Source organism: Melospiza melodia, chromosome 21 (genome assembly GCF_035770615.1).
Source record: "Melospiza melodia melodia isolate bMelMel2 chromosome 21, bMelMel2.pri, whole genome shotgun sequence".
Taxonomy (NCBI): Eukaryota; Metazoa; Chordata; class Aves; order Passeriformes; family Passerellidae; genus Melospiza; species Melospiza melodia.
Genome location: NC_086214.1, coordinates 11,324,367 through 11,346,822, shown reverse-complemented (window position 1 = coordinate 11,346,822; position 22,456 = coordinate 11,324,367). Strand labels below are relative to the sequence as shown.

Genomic DNA, 22,456 nt, shown 5'->3' with positions numbered 1-22,456 from the left:
AACTCAGCACAGAAAATGCCTTCACACAGCCCTGCAGGTAAATCCAGGCAGCTCCTGAGCTGTGAGCTGACAGGAGGGAGCAGAGCTGTGTGAGTGGGTGCAGAGGCACAGCCCCATCTGGGCTCCCCAGCCCAGGCCCAAAGCTCAGCTCTGGCCAGTCTGATGTGGTTTGTTACCAGTCAGGGAAAATGCAACACAGATGTGTGCAGAGCTGCATGCAAATCTTGATTCTCTGAGGTGCAGAGGATAAAATGATAATGAACCACAGGAGAGTGAACCAACTCGACCTAAAAACTGCCCATTCTGGCTGGAGACTGACTGTGAAGACACACAGCATAAAGCAGCAGAACTATGGGCAAAATTAATTCAGTTTCATCAGTTAATCAGAAAGATTCACTGTTTCACAGGGCATAACCTTTTGTAAAAAACCAAAAAAAACCCAAAGTGAAACAACCTACAAACAATGAAAGAATATTTGCCAGGAAATAAAAAACTAAACCCCAAACCAAAACCAGAATCTCGTAGAATATCAGACACACTCTGCTTTCTTCAGACCATGCCCCATGCAGCCCCAAATGCAGTTAATGAATTAACTCAGCCAGTAATTAAACTATTATAGTACAGAGTGTGAACAGTAAGCACCTGTTTCTAATCACATGAACATTTAGTTCTTAGCAATGTACAGATAACACAACTGGCACATTTTCATAACATTTCTAACTCTAAAACCCTGCCTGACACAACTTTAAAAAGGAAAGAACAGTGTATTTATACTACATTGCAGCTGGGTCTCTACAGGCCAAAGCATCCCCATTATCTGCCCTTAAACATAAAACATGAGGCTAAAAGCTGTATTGACAGCCCCTGTCAGCACATTTCCTCAACTGCACAAAGATCAGCACAAAGTAACAAACTTTTCTTGTGACAAGCATTTCTAAACAAATAATGCTGACTTGCAGCCCTCTAGCACTGGCACAAGCCAAAAATGCACCCAACATAATAGCTGTATTCCCCAGTTAGCCACTCATCCTCTTTCTGTTTGTACTGAAAACATCATGAAATTCATCACTTGAACAAATTCTGCTTAGATATTCCATGAGTAGTTAAACACCATAATTAAGCTTTATATTTTCCAAAGTAACACAGGAAAGATTTCAGGCCCCACTGATGAAAATCAGTTCTATTTTAAGGCAGCAGAAACTGAAGCCTACAGCCATGAGGAAGAAAGGGGACTAATTACCAGTCCTGCTGATGGAAAACCTGCAATACATGTTTAGCTCCTTCATGTGACTTTGGCATCTTGTGAGACACAACCATGAAATTCACAATAATCACTTGCACACAGCCACACCCAGTGACCAGACAAACCAAGCCAGCCACGAGACACAAACCCACTGCAATCTGGGCTTTCAAAGTTCCTCTTCCCTCACAACCACTCTGTAAAATGTATCTGCATTCAACATCTTGACTCACTCCATGAAGGTTGTGCTGTGCTTCCCAACAACAAAAAAGACAAGGCAGTTATGTCCCTAAATTTCTGCTTTTAAACAGCTCAAAATTTAAACAAAGAATTTTAAGATTTCCTTGAGGAAATCTCTTGGGGGGGGCACCAGAGAAGCCATGAAGGGTAGAGAGCCTGGAGAAAAGAAGTCTTGCTTCTATTTTAGTCCAGTTTCACAATTAAAAAAAGAAGTAAATACAGCCAAACCCATAAAACAGCAGAGAATCTAAGGCCACATCACACACCTGTTGGCTGGACCAGAGGCAGCACTTCGAGAAGAGGCTGTGGATGGTTTCTGTACAGTTCCTGAGCTTCCAGAAATAGTTAATGGTGACTGCCTGTGGAAACAAAAACCACTGTCAAAAGACAGGTTCTCACACCAGAGAAACTCGGCAGCAAAACTTCCTGAATTCAAGCTGTTTAGATACTCAAATTCAATTCTTGTTTATCTTTCAGAAAGTCCACAGAGCTATGACAACCCAAAAGCCCAGAACCCCCTTGTGCAGCTGCAGCACCAATTTTAGAAGAGGAGGTTTCTTTTGGAAGAAGCTCAGCACACCTACCCTCCACACATCAAGAACTCACTGGAAGCCCTCCTGCCAGCTGCTCCCAAAGGCATATCATCTGCAGGAGGAACACATGGAAACCCACATCAGCAAGCAGAATCAGAAAAAAAAAATTACATCTTCCATATTGCTGTTGTAGAGAAAGACATTTCTGTGAATATATGAAAGTTTCCCACAAAAGGTTTTGTGTAGGAAAATATCTCAAATGTGACCCCCCAACAAAAATAAACTGGGGAAGGGACGTCTTTACAAAATTATTTTGCTGTTTGTTTGTGGGTTGTTGCCATATCATAATTTTGAAATAAACTCCACTGGGTAGGAGTACAAGGTATCAGCACTGGGATGTTTACAACAGTGGATGGCAGAAACCCTTCAGGGCAGTAATTTAGTCAAATATTTACCACAGCTGGTGGCATCATCCAGAAATCAGCTGACTTTGTGCAATTCAGGTTGGGACCACGTCATAAATGAGCCACATCCAAATTTCTCCTTTCTTTAAGCCCAGGCTGATGTTTTACCTTTCGTGTTAGAAGTGTTTTATGTTTACCTACATCTGTTATTGAAAGCTTTAGAGCATGAGCTATAAATGTTCAGCGAGTCTGGAGGAAACAAAGTGTCTGCTTCCACAAAGAACTCCAAGAGAATCTTTGGGTCTTTTATCAGCAGTTGTTTACAACTGAATCTCCTCTTCTGCTGCCAAGCCCCACTATTTTCCATGACTTTAACCCACCCCTATTTGGCATATTTGGCTCTCAATGAAGATAAAAATGTCCCAGATAGAAATACAGTACCCAAGAGTTTCCTTCCAAAGAGAATCAAACTACATAAATTAATTTTAATTTGAATTTTGACACATTTAGAGCAAAGAGAGCCAAAGAACAACAGGAGGTAGAAGTGTGTTATGAATGAAAATTGGGTTGAGATGTAAAAATAAGAAAAGTTCTTACATGAATGGTCTGAAGAGATATTGTGTGGGACAAGAACAAAGTCATCTGTGTCACAAGAGGAGTTCTTGCTACTGGTACTGGCAGAGTCTTTAGAGACCTGAAGATAGTTAGGAGGACCCAGTGGAGGGGAAGACAAATTTTCTTCTTGAATGTGCTGCATGTCTGGCAGAGACTGGAGGGGGGTGGTGGGAAAAAGAAAAGTTACAAAAACCCACTGTAGATCCAGTGATTCACAAAGCAGAAATGCTTTTGAACTATGACATTTCAAATACTGGAGAACTCTGTAGTGTCAGTTTAGACAGTTCTGTACTGATCAGGCTGTGAGTTTAAACAATTGGGGTTTGTTCAATTATTCCTGGTGATACAGATGTACCTGCTCCAAATGTCACACAGAATTGAAGTCACTGGTTTGTAATAAGGGGCCTTAGCCAAAAGGGCCAATTCAAAATTTATCTGTAAATCTGTAACAGTCATTACATTGCAAACCATATTAAAATATCTAAGGATTTGCTGCTCTAGCATTTGATATTTGTATGGAGTTTTTTTTACCTTAAGCAAAAAGAACAACAAAACCCCCACAAGATACAACACAAGGAACAAGAGAGCACCAAAGTGTTAATGGTATTTAAGGAAAAGACAGGGGTGTTCCTTGCTCTTTGCTCCTAAACATGACAGTTTACAGTGTTCAAGTATTAAAAGATTTTAAAAATTCATGAATTCTTGGCTAAACATTACAGAAGATATTTTCTGGAGATTGTTGTGTAACACAGAACTTACTGGAGGAGAAGCAAAGCGACAAGGAGAGCTACCACAGGAACTGCCAGAGACTGAGCCTGGGTATGTGGGCACTGGTACAGGACAAGCTAGAAGAGAAAAACCCAGAGGGGGAAAAAAAAAAGTGACTAAGACTTCAAAAGGCTGAATTTCAAACAAATTCCCTCACTGCTTCTCATTCATAAGCCCTTACACAGCTTATAAGAACAGCACATCCTCAATCACACGAGGGTATTTCAGTTCAGTGCAAACGTCAAAAGAACAAGTAAATAAGTATCACATTTCACTCTGGCATAATACAAGAAAGGATTCAACACTCAGGCTCATAACAGAGCACAACAACAGGCAGGCTGAGGAAAATGTCTCATAAACACTTAGTGTGATATTTGGCAGATCTTTCTCCCTTCCCAGCCTGCAACATTCATCATTCACACAAATAAGTGAAAAAAAAAATAAAAATCAAAATTCCAACTAACTACTTACATTTTTTCACTGTTGAAATGTGATCCAGGAAAGGGTGGTTGAAAAACGCTTCTGTAGAACAAGAAACAACCAGCATTGTGAGTAGATGTACAAATGACAGAATTTACAGACTGTAATGCAGATGGTGATAAATGGTTGCATTCCCAGAATCAACACTGCAAAGCCAGAGGGTGAAGAGCTTATAAAAGATTAAAGCTGTCTATGGTATGTGCTGCTATAGAGTTTGGAAAGGAAACAAGAATCAATTTAATAACTTCAAACATCAGTCAGCAAGGCAAATCAGACTGAATCACTGGAAGAAATCTTGTGACTGCACTTAAAGCCATGTACACAAGAAACCTCCCTACACTGCTGAGGAAATTATGTTTTCTGTGGTGGTAATTCAGTTTTAGTCTGCTCTTCAAAACAAGGAGCATTTTTCACACCAGACACTGAAAGTATTTTCAGCTCTGCCTTTCCCAAGGATTGACATTTATTTTTGAAGCCATTAATGCTCCACCTTAGGTGGCAAAAAAGAAAATCACAGTAGAGCCATTCTCCTTTCCACTTCCCAACAGCAGAACACAACAATTCATGGCATAAAGGAGAATTAGACACCACTTCTTTAAAAATCTCCTCAGTGAACTCACTGTTGTTCCATTAGAAATATTTTGCTTTTGTTGTAAATGGATATGCTGAGGCACTTTTAATTGAGCATAACCAGTTGGCCACTAAGTTACATGGAAAGTTTTGCTCTGCAAGGAGCAGTGTTCAGCTGGTTCAGGGAATTTGAGGGTTAGTGGGAGCCAGCTGCTGAGCTGGGTGAACTTTAATGTCCTAACACTGGAGGAAAAACAATGCTGTGCCTCAGACATAAGCAAATAACAAGGAAAAAAAAAAAGAGAAAGAATCTGAGGCCTGGAGTATGTCCCTTCCTTCAGCAACACTTTCCCCATGACCTGATAAGGGAAGGAATCCAGCTGTAATGCCTGAACAATGCAATTATTCACTTGAACACAGGGATCAGGTGCTCTCCAGCTTTGGTCCAACACCTGCTGTTCTACTTCATATTGCTGGAAGCTCAACAACATTTCCAGTGCTATTTTTACTTTAACAACAGGCCACAGGGCTCTGCTAGAAACTCTCCCTTTCACTCCCTTTGCTAAGCACATTCCAGAGCAGCCCCTTTGAGGCCCTTTAAGTGGCTCAGCCAAGGAAAACATGACTTTCAGCACTGCCACTCTGCTTTCTATTTTTCTTTCGAAGCACAAACGCTTTCTCCCACCACCACAAGTGATACAGTGAATTTCCCATGTTTGAAAAACTGTAGGGATCAGCATACCCAGAGTGCAGAGTGGAATCAATTACTCACAGTCCATGTTTGTGAGGTATTATTTCTCCTCCATGGAGAGATTTATATACTGACCAATATAATTTGTGACATTCTGCCCAATTATCGTGAACTTTTTCTGGATCTCAACTAAAATTTTAAGATTAACATTTCCTGGCAGCTATGATAAAATTGCATTAACAAGCAGTGCTACAAAATTTAAATAAGCAGCATGAATATCATGACATACAAGATGCAGCTAAGAAGAATTAATCAAGATACTGTTCAATAATGTTTTTCCAAAGTGGGTTCTTCCAGTACATGGAAATCAGAAATGTTTGCTCCCAATCTGATGGTAAAACACCAGTTAAAGTAACAGAAATAAGACACCAGTTAAAGTAACAGAAATAAAGAAATCAGAAATGTTTCCTCCCAGGCTGATGCTAAAACATCACTTAAAGTAACAGAAATAAGATTTCAACATGAAATTTAAGGTAAAGCAGTAAATCCTTAAAGGAAAGGGCACAATTAAAAGAATTAAAGTGATTTATATTTCACTACTCAAAAACAAAGTAATGATTTATGTGCATCACTTAATACTGACAGTAGTTATCCAGTGATTTGTTTTAGCTACTCTGCCTTCTTTATGAAAACAGAAGGAAAAAACCACTTCAGTTCTCATGTAATTGGTTGTGGACAAAAGGTCAAGATAATTATTCTGCTCACATGAATACAACTAACAAGGAAAGTCAAAAGAGCAAGAGAGGGGAAAAAAGAAATACACACCAAAGTCCATTCTGTCCTTTTGGTTCCTCTGAAGCAAACCCAAGAGCAGGTCAGCCAGGTAAGCTGATGTTTCCCTGGGAATGCTGCACACAAGAGGAAGTAAAACATGCATTAAATGTAATGCATGCATTGAATAATGCACAGCACATTGAATTTCAGGAAAGCAGCGTTCTGCCACACCCCTAAGTCATCACTATCTGTGCTTTACAGCCTCAGGCCATTTAGTTTCAGCTGGGTACAAAGCAAGGTGCAACATGATTCACAGGTATCACACTACATCCTTGCAAAGATAGCAACAGCAAATATTTTTATGAATCCCAGGCACTCCCCAAGATGAAAAAGTGTTCAATCAACAAGTGTAAGTGACAGGAAAGGCCATGGTGACATACCTAGGAATCAAATTCCTGTTCTTTTCATAAAACATTCTCAAATCTTGAGGACTATTGGCCTGTCAAATAAAAATGTACATTAATTAAAGCTCAGTTTCATGGAGGAAATAGCTTTTGTTCCTAAGCACACATACACAAAAAGGAGACTTTTGCATATGGGCATTAAAGGAGAAAACACCAGGCAGAGCACTGAGGCTCCTTATTTATGTATTTCCTCTGGATTGAACACACTCATCATGCAGACTAAGCACAAACAACTTTTCCCTTGGCATTCCCAAGCCTGTGCAGCCCCAACACTCAGACATCACTTGCTTCTGCTTTCCTCATTAGAAGCAAGAGCCCCAGGAGTGTCCTTCAGACTGAGAAGGGGGAGAAGCAAAGGAATTGTTACCTGAAAAGGTGGTTTTCCAACAAGACACTGATAAATCACAGTTCCTATGCTCCACAGGTCTGCTTTAGCATCATAGTGTTGAGACATAATCACTTCAGGGGCCTGGAAAGAACAGCAAATTCTCAGAAGAGAAAACAACCAAAGGAAAACCACAGCAATATGAATCTACTGTCAGAGCAGTATTAACTGAGACCACTTCACTGTAAGAGAAAATTAACATTTTCATGTGCATCACATGGCTTGAGAGCTACCAGCTCCACCTAAAATGAAAGCTGAGTTTCAAAACCACAAAGAGATTTCAAATGCTGATGTTCTGAAGAAAGCATCCAGCATTTGGCATGTTTGGCAAGAAGAGGGACATGTTATTTACTTGGCTTCTGCAGTTCTTCTCCTGGACAAAGAACCACTAAGAAATGATTGATGTCTCTCTGATTATAACAATCATGGTCTCCAAATCCCAAGGAAATAAAAAAAAGGTAGAAAAACCATGGAAAGGGGAACTACACTCTGTCCCTGATCCTTGTAAAGCAACACGAGGCATTTGCCAATCTGCAAGCAGTCAATTATTTTGTTTTGGCAGGAGAATGTTTGAGACAAGCAAGAAAATGTGAAATATCCCTTACCATGTACATAGGGGAACCACACAGAGTTGCAGCCATCATGTTGCTGTGCAGATAACGAGCAAACCCAAAGTCAGCTGTGTAAAGAACAACCTTGGTCAATGAAGAGAAAGATCATTTTCAAATTTTTACAGTCTAGAAATCACCTGTCTCTGACTGAAATCTGCTACAATTAACAGAAGAATGGAAAAAATACAGGTTTAATATCTAGCCAGCTACATGGAATACTAGAATCTTTGTCATGCTGAAAGAATAATGGATTATCTTTCAAATGAGCAAGCCAAGAAGCAGCAGTGACATCATTTACACAAACTGCTGCTCAGGCACCTCCCCAGCTGCAGAACAGCCTGTCTGGCATCAGCAGGAAAGGATTAAAGTCACTGGCTAAATATAAATGGCTCATTAAGAGTGATGAATATACAATCTGCCTGCAGTGAAATCACATCAGGTACAAGCTGAAGAAGTCAAGTTTCAGGTGCCTGAATTTTCCATGCAGGTAAAAGCATCTGAAGCTATCAAGTAAGGACAGCAAGGGAAGAAGTTTGGTCTCCCCTGTGCAGTTTTTGAGCAAAAGCACAGGAATGAACTTGTTTAAAACAAGGCAGCTTTAAATAGACACTTAACAGACAACAAGGAGTGATTAAAACTCTTGAAGTGGCCTCTGCAGAGGAGTTTGGTAGTACCATGAATATTTGACATCTCTCCCCTGTTACCAGGCCAAACCTCCCTTATGCCATGCCAAAACCAGGTCATAACCTTCATTTCTAAACCTCTCAAATAACCCTTAGGAGGATCTACCACTAAAAAAGAAAACAGCTGGAAATGCAATTGGAGTCTTGCATACACAGAGTTTTGAAATGGGTTAAAGGCTACTCCCAGTTTCAAAAGTTAGATTTATACATAATTAAAATAGTTTAGTACTAGAAACATCAGCTAAATAGATTTGTCCTGCAGATTTAATCAAACACGTCTTTATGATTCAATCCTTTTTCATCCTGAGAACACAGCACAGCATGAAGCTCATCATTCTTGACTTGCTGTCTGATTTGAATGAATTGAACACACTCCACATGCAGGACTTGAACTGGAGAGCCATTTCTGAGGGGGAAACACCCCAAGAGTGCTGATTTCCCTCCCACAGAGGGAGATGTACCTATTTTGATGCGGATGCCGCTGACGCTGGATTTGCGGCGGCTGGCGTAGGACAGCAGGATGTTCTGGGGCTTCAGGTCCCTGTGGATGATGCCTTTGCTGTGCAGGATCCTCATGGCTGCTGCAATCTGCTGCAGGAACACTCGGATGGTGTCCTCACTCAGAGTCCCCTTAGCTGGCAGTGACACACACAGGAGCAGGGGGGAGAAAAAATAACAATAAATTTAGCTAAAAGCAATCAGCTTCATGGTGATCAGCTGAAAACATAGTGAGTTATAATCTAATCATCATGAGTTACAATCCAGTCTCCTGTGTTTTTCTACAAATGTAAATATTCTCAACAATATTGACATCACCACAGTTTTAGAGCAGCTACAGAACTCTAAATAATCTGTTTTTCCAGTGGTTTATTCAACTCGGTAGCATCGTAATTATAAAACTTCTCAATTGCCATTAAATCTCAAATTAAATCTCATTAAGTTTCAAGCTGAGTCAAGGGAAATTTAGGTTGGATATCGGGAAAAAGTTTTTTACAGAAAAGGTGATGAAGCACTGGAATGTTCTGCCCAGGGAGGTGTGGAGTCACCACGCCTGGGTGTGTTTAACAAAGCCTGGATTGGCACTGGGTGCCAGGGTTTGGGTGAGGTGTTGGGGCTGGGTTGGACTCAATGATCTTTAAAGTCTCTTCCAACCAAATAATTCTTTGAAATCCTAAACTTTGAAATAAAAAAGGCAAAGGAAGCAAGAAAATAAAAGAACTTCACATTAAGTATAACCAAAAAATCATTGTTCTTTATGGAGATGCTGAGAACAACTCTGCTCAGAAATTTCATCCATGATAAAACTTATTTTGAAAGGAAAAAAAATGAGATGCACTTTTGAAAGTCTCTTCTGAAGGTATTACCTCATTCTGCAGCCCAAAAAAGCACTGAACACAGGAGCTGGATTTCACTGAGTCTTTCCAAAGGTTTTAATGGCAAGTGAATTAGGCTTTTAATACACACAGTTACCATAACAATAGCTGTGCATAAAAAGATTCCTTCAACAGGCTGACATACAAGGGCAAGTAGAATATTTTCATCATGAAAAATGTGAAGATTAACATCTCTGCTCAAAATTTTGGTTGGAATAAGAATCCATTTGTCATGATTTAGAAATTCTGTCCTCACTTTGGGCAGAGCCATGGAAAATCTCTCCTAAGCCAGCACTGCCTCTTTTTCAGAGCATTATTATAGAAGTAAATCAGTGGTTTTAAATTCACATCTTGGAAAAGAAAAACAGGTGGAATCAAAACACTGGGAACAACCCCCAAAATGTAGTTTTAGAAATAGAAACCCACACATCTTTTCAGCATGCTGCTGATGGTTAACTACAGCCTCTCCCTCATTGACAAATAAGGGAATGTTACATTCAGCTGTGGCAAAAAATAAAAAAGCATTTTCTGTCTGTGAATTACCAATTCATTTACCCTTATTTAAAGCACAAGTAAAAAAATCTCAGAGAAACATCAATGGATGTGAGGAATACAGAATATAAACACATAAAGCAAAATAATAGGGAAATACAGTAATCAATTACCTTGTAAGTAATCTGCCAAGTCCCCACCATTGCAGTACTGTTAAAAACAAAGGGTTTTATTTAAAATATTTAAAATAAAAGCACTAAAACACCTGCTACATCATTGCTACTTTGTAATTTTTAATGAAAATTAGATCCCTTCCAGCTGTTTGCCTTAAAATTGTTGTGTCAATTATTTGTAATTAATAATTTGATTTTCACCCTTCATCAATACTTACAGTATCATAACATGAAACTGAATAATTTATGAAACAAACAGTGCTGATAAATTTAATGGGGCATAGGAAATTAATAATTTCCTTTTCAAAATAGTTTGTTTTAGCAAGCCATGGTTAGTTTGCAGCTGTGCAAATGAACAGTTTTGTCTAAAAGTCTTTAAAACAACCAGAAACATACATGTTAACACATACCTCCATGACCAAAAAGACAGAATTGGGCATTTCCTAAAAGAGAAGAAGAAAAGTGATTTAAGAATGTGAGAATACAAAATCTGTACCTGCATTAACCAAGTGCAACATGGGATTTTCCCATCACTGAGACACCTTAAAGTCGTTGTTTCAGAGCATAGCAAAAGTGTAGATTTTTCACTAGGAGATATTTTACATTTCCAATAATATTTTCATATGCAAAACCATAAAAGCACCAGGCAGTACTTCCATGAAGTGCCTCCCTGAGTGAGCTCTGGCAGCAGCAATCCCTGCCATGCTCCTCAGGGCAGGGCTGGGAGCTCTGTCCATCCTCCTCACATTTTCCAAAGCATTCACCTCCCATGACCTCCTTGCAACCTGAATTCCCTTTCTTGTAACTGGGGAAAAGTTCCTGAAAGACAGATTGCCCAACTTCTACTGTAAATTACCTACACCCTTCACAAATCCAGTTACAAAAATGAATCCCTGCTTAAAGCTGACTGTAACAAAAACATTCATCCTGTTTCCAAATATTTATTTTGTGTGAGGGGAGAAAGGCCTGACCTGTTTGTGCTAATAATCAACATTGTTTTCCACAGTCTCCTGCATAAGACAGCTCTGGTGGGCCTACAAAATTGAAGATTCTGAGAGTTTTTATAAAGCAAAAGTATTTTTTCTCCCTCTGAGCTGATTAAGATTGAAAGGAAAGAACACAAAGAGAACTGGAAGGAAACTAAAGGAAGTGTACAGTAAACAGGATGATGCTTTTAGTTACACAGTGTGTTACCTCCCTTTCCCTTTAAAAATAAACTTAAACAAGGGCTGACAGATTGAGGGAAAATATGGTTTTTTAAGGCAGTTGAAGGAAAAAAAGTGAGATGGCACCAGACAAGGGCAGGCACAGGCCCCAGTGGGAAGTGGGACTGCAGACAGTCTGACTAAATTCTGCCGAAGTGTCACAAGGAAGGCAAGAGGGACATTGCACTGCAAAATAAATGCTGTGAACTCAGGCACCCTCCCCTGTGCTTGCACTGACACTTCAGCAGATGCTCCATTTGACCACTCTGGCAAGAATTGTCACCAGGGTGCCATTGGCAAGGGCTCACTTCTGTTAGAAAACTTGAAAAAGAGAAATAAAAGCAAAAATGGGCCCGGGCTAGAGAAACCAATGACCCCTAAACACAGCACAGGGCTCAGGGATGGCACAGCCCATCACAGACACTGACACCCAGACAAATCCAAATAATGGAAATAATTAGAGTTCAAGATGAACTGGATGGTTTAAGGTTAATTCAAGGCTGTATTAACCTGCTTCACTTTGGGGAAGAATTTAGTCACTCCTGCCTGTGTTACAGAAATGCATTTGAGGTTCTTTCCAGCCCAAAACATCAAGCACATTTTGCAGATTTGTTTACATTTGGAAATTAGCTTTGAAGAAAACAAGTTTCTAGGAATATGAGTCAAATCTGTTGGGAATGGCAGGCAGACTCCAAGCAATATAGAATATTAAAGCAGCAGCAGATCACATTTCAGGAAGCCTCAATTGTTCAATGCTTCTGCAATAGCTGTGGCCAACATGAACCATAATTTACATTCCTACAAACGCCTCAAAACCTCAGTGCACACAGCAAAGCAAAAAGCCCATTAGTAATTACTTGCTTTGCAAATTACTGGAAATATATAATTGTTCCTTTCTGCATTGTTCCTCTGCACCAACACCTTCCAAGACAGAAGCTGTCTTTTAGGAATCTGAGATCCCAATTTATCAAATTGAAAATTCTGCCAAGTGAGGATCCCTTCACTTAAAGGATAGCTGTGATGTGGAGCAGAACACCCCAAGGGAAGTCCAGTGACAAGAAAGCAGCTCAGCTCCTGGATTTCCAGCCCAGCTTTGCAATGCCATGAATCACAAAGATATTCCATGGTGTCAGAGCCTCCACAGCACAAACCAGCAGCTTAGGGCAGCAGGCAATGCTCAGCTCATGACAGACATTTATTACATTTATTCATCACAGAACTAAGAGGATCTGTGTGCTGGATTCCCTTGGAAACAAAGTCCTCTCAAATGAACTGCTCTCTTCAGAAACACTGAGCTGATGATTTGCCCTGTTGTACCAGCCTTCACCTGTTTGGAAAGTCATTGCTGCAGACCACACTGGATTGCCCTCAAAGAGAATTACTCGTCTCTTTTTTTTTAATGTCTTAAATGTCTAAGAATGTTTATGTTCTTGATGAAAAATAACAAACCAAGTCACCAAGTAAAGTCCCAGTAAGAAGTAGAGCATGATTCCTTAATGTAGCTTAGAAAATCCTTTTTTAATGAATCAGCAGAGCAGATTAGAGATCCCACAAAGACATTTTCCCAGACTCAAAAGTCCTCTCCAGCTCATAGTGAGGAAGTAACAGCCTGCACAGAACTGATACCAACCTCCCCAACCACAACTTGTCCCAAGTTGAACTCACAACCAAACCCTTTTCAATATCCCACCAACACAGGCTTTACTTCAAAACAACTGAACTCGTTCAACCCTTCAGAGCTGCTCAAATTTTGCCTTCCAGTTCTTGGCCAGCCTGGCTGGAATGTGATCTCCATTTGGGGAACACATTCAGAACAGACAAGACAGTTCTGGAGATACATTTTGCCCTTCTAAATGATTTTGCTGAACAATAAAGCTCTCCCTATCACCATTCCCCAGACTGGTGATTTCTGCTGCCTGGCTCTGCAGAGCAAAGTGCTCAAAAAGGAAAGATTAAAAACCAGCATGTTTCACATCTAACATTCAGGAATAAAGCTGACCTAGCAAGTTATTCTAAACTGCTTCTTGAAACAGATAACAAAGCTTTCAGCAATTTGTATTGATGTACAGATCACAAAATTAGTGCAGCTGGAGTTGTTCTGACCTACACTTCTACCTAGATAAATAAGTAAAACAAATATCTGCTGGTGTTGCAACAATTAGCAGTCCTGCCCAGCAACACACTGAAAGTTTTCTTGATAAAAACCTACTTTTGCTCCTTTTTATTCTGAATCTAAGTTTTACTTTCAAGCAGAGGCTAACAGGAAACCAATTTGCAATTTTGAAAGGTAAACAGATAAACCTAAGAGAAAGAGGTTAAGAGGCAACATATTTGCCAAAACTTGCTATGTTTTAATCCAAGGATTCCAGCAGTTGTCTTGGGGGATGCAAAACTCAACTTGAATCACAGTCTCAGCAAAGTAGCTCCATTTAAAAAAACATCAATTGAAAAAGAAGTCATTACATCCATGGTTACTTCCCAGAGCTGTTGCTAGATCCTTGGAGTAGTGGCAGAAACATTCCCTGGATTTCATTCTGGTTCCCAAGTCCTCCTTTAGAACAAGCTGAAGGTCTGCAAGGAGCTGAGTGAGCTCCCAAAGCAGCAGCTGTGACAAATAGTTACTCCCTTTTCACTTCAGGTCTGCAGATTTGATTTCATGGCAGTTGATGATGGGAGTCCCCAAAGCAGGAGAGTTGCCCTGACAGCTTGAGCACTGCTGTTATCTGATTCATTTTCTGCTGTGTTCATTTGTGCTATATTGGATTTAATTTTTGGCCAGGAACACACATTTTTTTTTGGGTTTTAAATACATTTGGCAAAAATTCTAATGATATAGTGAAAAGGGACAGGTCCAGATCTTTTAAAGGCTGTTTCTCTCTGTATTGGACATTCTTGGTTTACATTGTGAGGGCAACACAGCAGCAACTTCTGTGTTCATCTCCTATCACCCCAAGGACTGAACATTTTTGTTAATTCTGACAAAATATTAAATCTCAGACTAAATGTCACTTGACATGTGCCTGTAGGATTCAAACAGGGTGCATGCTGCCAATTACTCACATAAAAAAGAGCAATCAGCCATGGAGAAATGCACCACAAGGATCATCCATTTGCTGTTAGTGAAATGCTGAATTTAACCAATGTATGGGAGGTGGGGAAAGAGGCTGCTCTGCTCCCAGCACCAAGGTTCAGCACAGTTTTGTACTAAAAAAAAATCACGTGAAACAGTTCTGAAATTCAAATTACAGCATCCAGGCACAGCAGGTAAGCAAAAGACTGTGTAGAAACTCTTCTGAAACAGTTCTGAAATTCAAATTACAGGATCCAGGCACAGCAGGTAAGCAAGGCCTGTGTAGTAACTCCAACTCTGGTTCTGTGGGTCACAACAAATTCTAATCCTGGCTGTCTCCAGCATTTACTCTGGCATCATTCCTGCACTGTCATAACCAACCTTGGGCTGGCATCAGCTGCCAGGTAACATTTCAAAACCTTTACACTTGCTACAGGGCAGGATTTTTCTTTTATCTGAACAGCATGTTCTCATATGATTATTTCCACACAGACACAGGGGATGGATATTGACACACACAAAGGCCTTAAGCAAGGAGCTGAGGGAACAAAAATAAAGATATTGAGACACTCTCTGTTCTGCTGGGAGTGTGGAGGCAATGCAAGCTGTGAGACACTGAGATCAGGAGCACACACAGGATGCCTGCAGCAAATATCTCAAGAAACACATGCAATAGCACCAGACCAACTGGAGTCCTTGGGTAAACCAGAAGTATTTAATTCCTGCTGCTAAAACAACAGTTCCTCCCCTCAGCACCCCTGCTAAGAACTCCTGGGCTCTGTGTGTACAACAAAGCTGAGCTGAAGGTCCCAGAAGGATTTCTGGCTCCATTCCCACTGGCTTTCTCTGCTTCCAAGGACAGCAGAAGCAGCTGCAGGTTTTTTGTCTGCTCTGTAGCAACAAGCTAAGACAAGAAACCATTTTTATCCAGATACTGTTTCTCCAATAACACTCTAGAAATTAGTTCTCCCTAAACTACTGTTCAAATAGCAAACTTCAGACTCCATACAGTGAGGACATTAATTCATTCTCCTAAAATGCTATCTCCAAGATACATTACAGGCTTTCACTGGGAAGGCTGACATTCTAGAGAGGTTTTGAATTAAATTATTTGCTAAAACAGGCACTGTCTGGCACTGTGGAAGAGATTAGTTCTACTCAGCACACACTTGGGATCATGAACTGCACAAAACTGTAAACTCATGTCCTAAATATAGAACATTCCAAATAACTCACTGATACCTTCATTCCACTTCAGTAGAATAGTTTATCCAAGGATCTCAGTGTATTTTACACTGGTAAATTAGAAGCTATTTTAGACTCCTTTTACTTTTGAGAAACAGTGGCTCCACTCCTCCAATTAACAGGATCCAAGACTGATTTTCTTTTGCAGGATGAATGACATCCCACAGCACCACCACGGGAAAAGAGTTGCATCCTTAAACCATTTTAGAGATTTGGGAGATTATTCTTGAATGACAGACAATCAAACACTTGCCCAAGAAGATAAGTGAAAAGTGTCTCTTGCTATCCATCTATCATATCTGAGTTTCTTTAAGGATTTTTTAAAAAAAAAATCATTTCACTTGTAGGGATGAGCTATTTTCCAGAACCCTACTGCTGAAAAACATTTGTCTCTCCCAGATGGAGGGTTTTTATTTAAATATCTGCACAAGTTTCCTCAGCCTCAGCACCATGGCCTCCACACCCTGGTGTGTGCAGCTCCCCACCCTGGGAGCAGTGCAGTGCTCTGCTTACATAAAATGCTTATCTGCAGCTCAAACCTGCCAGAGCTGCACGTCCACCTCATGGAAATCAAGGGCAATTATCCTGCTGGCTGCAGAACAAAACATTTTTATGCCACCATCAACACACAGCAGTTCACTGGGGTGTGGCCCCAGACGAACGGGCACTTCTAGTAATTGAAGTGCAGACACACTAACAGCACATCAGATGGTGCTCCCAGGAGATGGAGGGGGAGCACTGGAGAAGGGCTGAAAATGTTCATGCACAATCAGCAGAATGGCCCACGAGTTCTGCTTGGATTTCATTAAAACCTCCATGGTGTATCTATCTTTATTGTGCTGACTTGTGTGAGTGGTCATGCAACAGGAGCACAACTGTAAATGAAGAGACATGGAGGAGAGGGAATCTAACAACTTCCTGAGAATCAATCCAAATGAAGCTGTTTGCAATATATAAAATAATAATTGTACATTTATTCCCAAAAGATGCATTCCAAATTGCTATGCTTTCATCTAAAGTACTGTCATTAATTTATTATTATGAGAGTGAAAGTATTCACAGTCAATTTACACTTTTTTCACTTAGTTTTGCCACTTTCATTGCACACCATCTTTTCTATCTGAAAACTCAAAGCAACAATTAGCTCTTGGCATATTCAGCTACATGATATGTCAAACTGCAGCTGAAATAGGAGCATTTTCTTATTTCAAACTGTCTAAGGTTAAGAAAAGCTTCAGCCCAACAGAACTACAAAAATAAAACAGACTCCCATTCACACTGAGAACTTCCTACTGTGACACAGACTCCACTGGCTCCAGCACTGAGGGGAAAAAACACCTTCTGTAAACTTAGAAATAGCTTGAGATCCTAAAGTCTTATCTGCTGGACTGTATCACCATGTTCACAACACCCTGGCAAACAAAAAGGGCACACATGCTAGAACATGAAATGCTGCAGAAAATTAGTAGGTGGAACAGCCTACCAGACATGTGAATGCCTTGCATAGTGTTCATTCTTGCTGGGCTATAAATTAAATGTAATCACAGAAGGTAATGATGTCTGCCACTTCACACACACAGCAGAAAGGGAAAAGCTCATTTGTGCAAGTGGCACACTCTTTATATCACATTTTGCAAAGCAATTCCTGTTGCCAAGCTTTGTGTTTGCCATGAATGTGTTTGAAATGTATCAAGGTACAGGACACAGGTTTGCCCTTCTCTTTGCTTTAACTGCTCATTTTATTTAAACACAATAATTGGTGACAAGCAGCAACATCCCCCTCTCAAAGGGAGCAGCACTGATCATTCAAGAAAATCTGTCACCTCTTCCTGGGGCAGAACAGAAAAGTCAAAAAGTTATTAAAGAAACCATAGACAACTGTAGGATTCTGGAGTCTCTTTCCTTGTGCATAAACCAAAAGAAAAAACCAAAGAGTTTCTCCAAAGCTCAGATGTTAAACCATCAGAACACCCAACTATTCCACTACCCCCACACTGAGCTGCAGAGCTGACTAAGGAACCTCCATGTATAAACAACTGTAAATGATAAATCTGAAATTCAGCTGCTTACTCACACACCAACACCCTCAGTCAACAATTCCAGTTGCTTTTGAGATGTCTGGACATACTAAATTTAGGATGCTGAGAGATGATTTCCACTTAGCAATGCTCAGGAAAACCTGGTCTCATCAAGAAGCACAGCAGACAATACTTTCCTTCTCAGAGCAGATAACATCACTCAAAATTTAGATTTTTTTGAAGTCAAGATCCAGGAAAAACAAACAGTCTCTAGATTGAACCTAGAAGTTTTGATGCACAGTCAGCTGCTACGTGAACATCTCAGCTTGGTACCAAAAGTAATTGAAAATTACTTTTGAGTAAGTAGGACTCAAAAGTGAATAGGACTCGAGTCCTACAGCCCTAGAAATCCTGAGCTCACCTAATTTATGACTCATGAATACAGATTTCTACAGCAAAAGATAGAAATCCACACAAACTGAAAGCTTTTAGCATGTGAATGTGTAAAGACAGGAAGGACTGAATGTCACAATCTCTATTTTGTGTTGCTTTGACTATGCAATGCCCCAAAGGTGCTTCTCAGTAATTTATTTCTTTTTCATCAGTGTAACTCTGTATTTAAAATCAGGCCTGAGCCCAGGAGATAAATGTATAGATCTTATTCCAGCAGAACAAATGCATGAGCTGCCTCATGTCTGATTTAGCTTTGCTCCACACTGGCAGGCCTTAGGATACAAAAATTCCCTTCCTAAGCAGAGCACACTCCCCTAGACAGGCTGCAGAGCAACTCCTGCACCTCACCAGGCAATAGAGACAGGAAAACAACCTGAAGGAATTTAATTGAAGAGATCCAAGTGTCTGCTTGGCTTTTTTCTCTGTATCCTGTCCTTCTGGACACACAGGCAACAGATACATGTGACTGTGGTTTTCTGCTTTCTTCAGTTCCTCTTCACTGACACAGGGCTCAACACCACATTTCTGTGTCACACAGATGCCCAAGATGCTGCTCTTACTGTCACTTGTTTTTGCTGAATTCCCAATTGATGACAGCAACAAAACAGATCCATTCAAAATAAATCCATTCAAAATCTTCCACTTGGCATACATGATACATATTCATTATATTTTCATAAATTCATTTTTAAAAAGGCATCAAAATATATTTTACCTGGACATCATAAAGAGCTACAATGTTCTCATGCTGAAGTTCCTGTAAAACAAAATATTTGTATTATGGAAAAAGGTTATTAGTATTACTACTATTACTATTAATTAAATTTGCTGATAATGCTGATTTGGTGATAATCAAAGAGAATCTTTTTATGATGATCAGATGGAATTTAGAGGAAATCCCAGCTGTTTAGACAATATTTAAAGGATAAGGAAGTTAGGCAATATCTTGAGAGGTCATAAAAACATTTGGTTCCAGAACTTTATGTCAATGACTTGTTACAGAAAGTACCAGAGCACAAGATCCTCTAATGAGCACTGAAAGCTGACAAGATTTAATTTCCTACTCTTACATAATTCCTTGCTTAGTGAAGTAACCAACTCGACCATGTTCAAATCAACCTTACTTTTCTAATACAAAGAAAATCAAACCAAATAACGTTAAAGAACACTCATGGGACAGCTCATAATTATTTGTAGCTGCTCAAAAAACTTTTGTTTGTTAAGTACTTGCAGCACACTAATACTCCCAACACTAACTCTGGTATATATTAAATAAATGAGAATATAATATGTATATAAAGTAGTGATGTATAATAGAATATAATAGTATATAAAGCAGTGATGTATATCAAGAAGCTCAGAAACATGGGAAGAAAGCAGCACTCAGTATTACTGCAAAGCTGTGTGAAATGAGATGTGAAATCCAGAGAGCAGGGAATGCTAAATGACCACCCAAGGAGAAGTTTCCATAAAATAACACTGAAAAGCTGAAAGATGCCCCATTGCATTTCCTCTGCTAGAGCCACACTGCACATTTAAGGCAATTATCACAAGTCAGAATGGGCAGCTGCTTCAGGAATTAAAGTCAGCTCACTGGTTACAGCTTTCAAGGCAGCTTTGAGCAAAAAAGATGAAGAAAGATCAAAGACTGATGCTTCACCCTCAGCTGTGATCTGCTGGGAACAGGAGCCCCATTGGCCATCCTGAAGGACAAACTCTTCCACGTGTGCAATAAGCAAAGCACAGACACTGTTTCCACAACAATTTGCTTCTTTTAGCTGCAAAATCATGCTCACAACCTGCTCTGAGACATTTCCAGAACTAAAGATGTAAATTTTTTTCTGTTTTTCTTAGTATTTTTATTTCTGGATCGCTAACAATGAAACATCACAGCAGCAATTACTGTGACAGCACCCATGACCTGGAATGAACTAGGTCAGAAGTCTCTTTTCCTTTTCAAGCAAAGCAGCTTTAAAAATCACTGCAAATTAACATACCTTTAAGATTTTTATTTCTTTCCCAAGTAGGATTTGTGACTTCGACAAGTTCTTTTTGTTAATACTCTTTATGGCTACTTCCCAATCAGTTTTCTGGAAGTGAACAAAAAAAGTACTGTTAGTTTACTTTTTTTTAAACTTTATTCTCTTAACAACTATCTAGGAAAATACAGAGAAAAAGTTGCAAGATCACCCCTCTTCTACCCACCAGTTATTACTACATCACATGACACCATCAAGAACTATTTCATTCCACAGCTATTAAAATCCAGCTACACTGCATTTGGCTACACTGCATTTTAATGGATTCCAATGCATTAAAAACAAAACAAAACAAAACCTAAGTAATCATATCCCATTTATTTTTTTGGTAGCAGTGCTATATATTTGCTTTTTTAGACTTCTCTCAATGATGAAGTTACTTTCACTGTCCTTTTTAAGGACTTCTCATTTTCAGCTTTTCTATACTCTGCAGATGAAAACTGCACAGAACCCCCTCTGTTTTAAGCAAGTTTATGTATTGTCTATTTATATATTATTCTATAATATATATTATATTATTTATTTCTGAGGTGGGAGCACCTCCATTGGCCTTTAAAGTTTCCGTTTTCATTTCTCTCTTTTTTTTTTTTAACCCCAAAATCACTGCACCGCGCCTCTCCAAGCCCTGAGCATTGTTAATCCTCCAAAATGCTAAATCTCAAGGGCTGTTTTCTGGAAAGCAAAGCTCTTTAGGCACCAGAATAAACTCCCAGCATCAAGAAACCATAACGTAACTATGAATATCCGGGGCGATGAGCAAGTCACGCCAGGAAACCAGACACCTCTGAATTTAAGAAATCTTCAGCCAATCCCAAAGGAGACAATTTTCCATTAGATCCCTCGTTATCCAGCGAGATAAACATGACCCTCCCGACAAACAAAGGGCTCAGCCTCCCCTACAGCTGCAACTCTCCCCTCGCCGCTATGGCAGGGACAGGGGAGGAGCGGTGGGACCGCGGACAGGCCGGTGGGGTCGAGAGAAAGGAAAAAATAAAGATTTTCTGGATGCCGGGGCCGGATCCCGGCTCAGGGCCGCGGGGCAGCCGCGGGCCGCAGCCCAGCCCGCATCTCCCTTCGGCTCTTTTTTCTCCCAAACCACGTCAAAACTCCGCAGAGGACACAACCCTCCCACCACCACCGCAGCTGTCACCCACCCGAGGGGCTCCTGTGGGCCCCGAGTTGTGTAACCAGCCCCGCTCCGTCGCTGTTTACCTTGCGGTGGCGACCTTTGAAGACCACAGCAAAGGCTCCGTGTCCTATCAGGTCCTTCTTGCTGTACTCAAAGTCCCCCACCACCTCCATCATCCCTCAGCGGGGCATGAAGCCCCCGGGAAGGACGGAGGGAAAACAAAGGGGCTCTTCCTGCAGCTACAGCCGCCTCACGGCAACCGGCGGCGGGGTGGGAGCCTGCCCCGGTCCTGGCTGCCCCCGGCGGCGGGGGCAGCTCCTCTCATAGCGCCGCAGACCCCCGGGCCGGCGGGGCTGCTGCAGGGCGTCACCGAGGCGAGGGGCTCCGTCGGGCATGGGGAGGGGAAAGAGGGGAATCTCAAGGGTCGGTTGTGAGGGGACAGCGCGGCATCGGCGCCGGAACGAGGGGCCTTCTCAGCGGGGAAGGGGGCTCCGTGCCCTGCCGCTGCCCGGCCCCATGGCCCCGCCACAGCGGGGGCTGCCAGCGCCGCGGCCCCGCTCAGGGACCGAACCCCAGAGCATCCAGCGAAGCGGGGAGAGGCGCGGCCCACGGCTTCGGGGATGGCTGTCGCTGTCGCCGCCGCAGCCCTCGCGAGAGCGGAGGAAGCAGTGAGGGTGCGGACGGGGGTCTCTCAGGCCGCCAGCGCCTCCCGGGGCTCCTGCGGCTCCACCACTTCCTCCACAGATATCCGCACTCGGCCAGCCCCGGCTGCGAGTGCCCGGCCCTATGCACCGCCTCGCG

The 22,456-nt window shown here is 41.1% G+C and overlaps 1 protein-coding gene across 1 annotated transcript in view; it reads right to left on the bottom strand.

Annotated features, from left to right (window-relative positions):
- Positions 1-22,429, bottom strand: part of ULK2 (unc-51 like autophagy activating kinase 2) — a 37,055-nt gene extending 14,626 nt beyond the window's left edge. The window contains exons 1-15 of the mRNA XM_063173901.1: positions 21,739-22,429; positions 20,485-20,577; positions 19,203-19,244; positions 10,907-10,939; positions 10,497-10,533; positions 8,920-9,093; positions 7,770-7,843; positions 7,147-7,248; positions 6,756-6,814; positions 6,367-6,449; positions 4,272-4,322; positions 3,792-3,877; positions 3,015-3,186; positions 2,065-2,125; positions 1,747-1,839 (exon numbers count right to left, since the gene is read on the bottom strand). Coding sequence (XP_063029971.1) covers positions 1,747-1,839; positions 2,065-2,125; positions 3,015-3,186; positions 3,792-3,877; positions 4,272-4,322; positions 6,367-6,449; positions 6,756-6,814; positions 7,147-7,248; positions 7,770-7,843; positions 8,920-9,093; positions 10,497-10,533; positions 10,907-10,939; positions 19,203-19,244; positions 20,485-20,577; positions 21,739-21,831 — 1,253 coding nt within the window. The 5' untranslated portion in view covers positions 21,832-22,429. The remainder of the gene's footprint in view (positions 1-1,746; positions 1,840-2,064; positions 2,126-3,014; positions 3,187-3,791; positions 3,878-4,271; positions 4,323-6,366; positions 6,450-6,755; positions 6,815-7,146; positions 7,249-7,769; positions 7,844-8,919; positions 9,094-10,496; positions 10,534-10,906; positions 10,940-19,202; positions 19,245-20,484; positions 20,578-21,738) is intronic.
- Between the last annotated feature and the right edge of the window lie 27 nt (positions 22,430-22,456).